The sequence below is a fragment of the Macaca thibetana genome, unplaced genomic scaffold, assembly GCF_024542745.1.
Source record: "Macaca thibetana thibetana isolate TM-01 unplaced genomic scaffold, ASM2454274v1 unplaced_scaffolds181, whole genome shotgun sequence".
Classification (NCBI taxonomy): domain Eukaryota; kingdom Metazoa; phylum Chordata; class Mammalia; order Primates; family Cercopithecidae; genus Macaca; species Macaca thibetana.
In genome coordinates, this window is record NW_026088970.1 from 1 (window position 1) to 5,000 (window position 5,000).

Below are 5,000 nucleotides of genomic sequence, written 5' to 3' on the forward strand. Positions count from 1 at the left end.
AGGAGAGTCGGGCCACGGGCCCGAGTGTTCTCTCTGTCCCCATAGTGCCGGAGTTTCTATGTGCTCCAGGCCCGGGTTTGCATTGCACATAATTCTCAAGGGCTCATGGCAAGCTGCGCCAGAGACACAGAGGGTGGGGATGTGGGGACCCTGCCCCCAGTGGACAAAGGACTCACTGCTGGACTCTAATTTGTCTAGGTGTTTTTGTGACTTGCAGAAATACCTCCACCTTGCCTGGGCCTGGAGCCACAGGACACCTTGCCGAAGGTGAAGAATGTTCTGGAACAATGCAAGACCTGCCCAGGCTGTCCCCAGGAGCCAGCGTCCTGGGATCTCTGTGCAGCATCCAGCAACGTGAGCTTGCAGGACCCCGAGGAGCCCTCCTTCTTCTTGGAATCTGAGGATGACTGGGAGGACCCAGAGGCCCTGAGCTCACTGCTGCTGTTCCTGAACGCCCTCAGGTACAAGGCCAGCTTCCGTGGCCTGTACAACTTGGCACTGCTATGGCTGAGCAGCATGTTCTGCAGCTTTAGCGACAAGGAGGAGCTGACTGGGTGCCTGGCACAGGCCCGAGGGGCAGCCAAGAAAGCTGGCCTCTTGATGGCCCTGGCCAGACTCTGCTTCCTCCTGGGGCGGCTGTGCAGCAGGAGGCTCAAGCTGTCCCAGGCCCGGGTGTACTTGGAGGAAGCACTGGGGGCCCTGGAGGGCAGCTTTGGGGACCTGCTCCTGGTGGTGGCTGTGTACGCCAACCTGGCCAGCATTTACCGGAAGCAGAACGGAGAAGTGTACACAGGTGGTTCCCAAAGCCATGACTCTGCTTCTGGGGACTCCCGGCCACATCTGCAGCACCGAGGTGGAGGGAGAGCTCCTGCAGCTGGCGCCGCAGCAGGCGGTGGGTGGCCAGAGCCTGCAGGCCGAGGCCTGGGCCTGCTTCCAGTTGGCCAGGCAGCATGTGCACCTCAAGCAGCCCGAGGAGGCCCTGCCCTTCCTGGAGCGGCTGCTGCTTTTGCACAGGGACTCGGGAGCCCCAGAGGCTGCGTGGCTCTCAGACTGCTCCCTACTCCTGGCTGACATCTACTCCTGGCTCCTACTCCTGGCCGCAAGTGCCTGCCCCACCTGGTGCTGAGCTGTGTCAAGGTGGCCTCATTGAGGACACAGGACTCACTGGCCGGCTCGCTGAGAAGCGTGAACCTGGTGCTCCAGAACGCCCTCCAGCCCCACAGCCTCCCCACCCAGACTTCCCACTACCTCAGGCGAGCGCTGGCCTCCCTAACCCCGGACACAGGCCAGGCGCTGCGCGGCCTTCTTCACGCCAGCCTGGCCCAGCCGTACAGCCACCGTGGCTACCACGGCCCAGCCGTCACCTTCATGACGCAGGCTGTGGAAGCCAGTGCTGTTGCCGGAGTCTGTGCCATCATGGACTGCCTGGTGGCCCTGGCCTGGCTGCACGTGCTTCATGGACAGAGCCCGGTGGCCCTGAACTTCCTGCAGTCTGTCCAGGATGCAGTGGTGGCCAGCGAGGACCAGGAGGGTGTGATTGCCAACATGGTGGCCGTGGCTCTGAAGAGGACGGGCCTGACGAGGCAGGCAGCCGAGGGCTACTACTACGCCTTACAGGCGGCTTGGGACCTGGGCCAGCGGAGGAACCAGGCAGTGGTGCTGGCCAACTTCGGGACCCTGTGCCTGCATGTGAGTGCCAGCAGCCTGGCCCAGCACTACCTCCTGGGGGCTGTGCGGCTGTTCTCGAGGCTTCCCTGCAGGGAGTGTGGCCGGGACTTCACCCACGTACACCTGTAGCTGGGCCACCTCTGCACCCGCCAGGGCCCAGCCCAGCAGGGCAAGTGCTACTACGAGTGGGCTCTTCTGGTCACCGTGGAGATGGACCACGTGGAGAGTGAGTGCCCCAGTTCCTCTTGTGAGCCTTCTGGGGCCACATGGGTCAGGGCACACCTGGGGTTTGTGATTCGGAAACAAGTGGTGGTTTTTCCACCATCGAAAGTGCTGAGTCATGGCCAGTAGGAGATGTTGGCAAGCGCCCTGGAGACAGGCGGTTCCCATGCAGGGCCAGGCCCTCTGTGCCCTACTGAGGCAGCCAGCTCTTCCTGGTTTGCCCAGGGACCATCCTGCCTTGAGCATTGAAAGTCCTGCGTGCTGGGAATCCCTAGACATAACCCTGGGATCAAGGCAGGCTCTGCTACGCTGGGACTTGGGGCCCCTCCATGAGCCAGGCCCTGAACACCAGTTCTTGTGCCTGTGTTATCTGCTTGGTATCTCGGCAGCCTGCGCACCTGTCATCCCACTTCACAGAGGACACGGGGCGGGTGATTGCCCAAAGCCACAGAGCATTTCATGCAAAAGCAGCTTGTTGTGCAGAGTGTGCCAGGCCCCACCCACAAATGGGGCTTGTGGGGTCCTCAGGTGGCAGAGACTGAGCGTGGGAATGTGAGCTTCAGGCCACAGAAGCGACAAAAGGGTGAGTGGCGTGATGGCGGGGCAGCACTTGGCCCCGGGTTAGGGAAGCCTCTTTAGTCTGGGACCAGAGGGTTGAGAGGATTTAGTCAAGTAATAGGTGGTGGATGAGGGGCTGGTGGTGGTGGAGGGGCTGGAGGTGTAGCCTGTGTGAAGGGGGGGGGTGAGTGGGGGTGAGAGGAGTGGGGTGAGTGGGGTGAGGGGGAGTGAGTGGGGTGTGAGTGGGTGAGTGTGTGGGGTGTGTGTGGGGTGAGTGAGTGGGGGAGTGTGAGAGGGGGAGTGAGTGAGTGGGGTGTGAGGGTGGGGTGTGTGAGTGAGGAGTGTGAGCGGGGATGAGTGGGGTGTGAGCGGGGTGTGATGGGGGTGAGTGAACGGGAGTGTGAGCAGGGATGAGTAGGGGTGAGTGAGCGGGGGTGAGTGAGCGGGAGTGTGAGCGGGGATGACTGGGGTGTGAGCAGGAGTGAGTGAGGGGGTGAGTGAGCGGGAGTGTGAGCAGGGATGAGTGGGGTGTGAGCGGGGGTGAGTGAGCAGGGCTTATGCAGGGAGGTGCAGAGTTGGGAGTGGGTGGGTTGGGTGCTGGATGGTGAGAAGCTCTTCTGGAGAGCTAAGCAGGGCCTGGGGCCTCAGGCTGTGGCTTGGCCTTTTCCCCAAGAGCACTGGGGAGCCATGGGGTGCTATCGAACAGTCACTGCAGACTGAGCAGTGAACGGACAGCAGGTGGGCAGGGCTGTCCGAAATCTAGGCCGCAGAGGATAGATGAGGAAGTTGAGTCCAGGGAAATGGCTGAGACAAGGGATACTGTTGAGTCCCCTCTGCCTTGCAGCGCTTTGTCATGGCATAGTGAGACCACTCAGAGGTGCCTCCTGTGGCCTGGACCAGAGCCCCAGGGGCTGTGACCAAACCTGCCCATTTCCCAGCAGAGGCCTGGCACCCACTCCTGGCCCTAGGAGGGATGAGATTTTGGAAAGGACCGTGTGAAGGGGCCCCGGTCCCACACATCTGCCTAAGGAGGGTTGGGGGTTTCAGACCCAGGCTTCTTCCCCAGGGGCATTCTCTGACTGGAAGGAGACCCTCCAGGAACCCAGCGCCCCAGCCCCCACTGCAGCCTCCTGTTGCTCCTGGCACAACAGCCTGTGGCACCTCCTCCTACGAGGCCCTCCCCGGTGTGCTGGGGGATTCAGACTTGGAAATGCAGGCCAGGGAACGGGAATCATGCTTCCCTGTCTCCCCACCCTGAGCTGAACGGTCGAGGAGACCGAGGGTGGGGTTGATACCCCACATGCTTACTTGGGGTCATTTTTGAGTCATTTTCGGTAGTTTGTGTCCTTCTAGGAGTTTGGCTGTTGTGTCTAGATGGTCTGATTTCTTGGTGTACAATTGTTTGTAGTGTTTTCATGGAATCTTTTTATTTCTGTCAGGTTGGCAATAATGTTTCCTCTTTCATTTCTGATTTTAGAAACTTGGGTTTTTAATTTTTTATTTATTCATTTTTATTAGAGATGGGGTCTCATCATGTTTCCCCAGGCTGGTCTTGAATGCTGACCTCAGCGAACCTTCCACCTCGGCCTCACAAAGTGCTGGGATGACAGGCGTGAGCCATGGTGCTCAGTCTCTGATTTTAGTCATTTGTGTCCCGTCTTTCTTTTCTTGGTCAGTCTGGTGAAAGATTTGTCATTTTGTTATTATTTCAAAAAACCCACCTTTGGTTCTGTTGATTATCTCTTTTGTTTTTCCATTCTCTGTATTTTTACTTCCCATTTCCACTCTCACGTTTATTATTTTCTTCCTTTTATTCACTTTGTGTTTAGTTCTTTTTCTAGTTTCTCAAGGTGGAAGGTTAGGTTTTTGATTTGAGATTTTTCTTCTTTCTTTGAATGTAGACATTTACAGTTATAAATTTCCCTTTCAGCGCTGCCTTAGCTGCATCTTGGAATTTTTGATACGCTGTGCTTTTTTTTTTTTTTTTTTAAGGCAGAGTTTTGCTCTATTGCCCAGGCTGGGGTGCAGTGGTGCAATCTTGGCTCACTGCAACTTCTACCCAGGTTCAAGCCATTCTCATGCCTCAGCCTCCCGAGTAGCTGGAATTACAGATGTGCACCCACCCACCTGGCTAATTTTTTTTTTTTTTTTTTTTTTTTTTTTTTTTTTTTTTTTTTATAGAGACAGGATTTCACCATGTTTCCCAGGCTGATCTCAAACTCCTGGACTCAAGCGATCCTCCCACCTCGGCCTCCCACAGTGCTGGGATGAGAGGCGTGAGCCACCGCGCTGGCCCGGGCTGTGCATTTGTTTGCATTCTTCTCAAATTAGTTTTCGGTTTCCCGGATGGTCTCTTTGACTCACTGGTTGTTTAGGAGTGTGTAATTTTCACATATTTTTGAATTTCCCACATTTCCTTCACTGTCGATTTCCAGTTTCATGCCAGTACAGCTGAAGAACACCTCTGCTTTGGTCTCAGTCCTTCTCCATTCACTGAGGCTCATTTTGTGACCTGGCACATGGTCTGTCATGGGGAATGTCCCATGGGTGCT

The 5,000-nt window shown here is 56.8% G+C and overlaps 1 protein-coding gene across 1 annotated transcript in view; it reads left to right on the forward strand.

Moving 5' to 3' along the window:
• Positions 1 to 45: 45 nt before the first annotated feature.
• The window catches only part of LOC126947361 (SH3 domain and tetratricopeptide repeat-containing protein 1-like), a gene marked incomplete at its 5' end in the record, with an annotated part of 17,740 nt that continues 12,785 nt past the window's right edge, over positions 46 to 5,000 (forward strand). Inside the window, 4 exon segments of the mRNA XM_050778024.1 lie at positions 46 to 133; positions 218 to 776; positions 778 to 1,081; positions 1,084 to 1,894. Coding sequence (XP_050633981.1) covers positions 46 to 133; positions 218 to 776; positions 778 to 1,081; positions 1,084 to 1,894 — 1,762 coding nt within the window.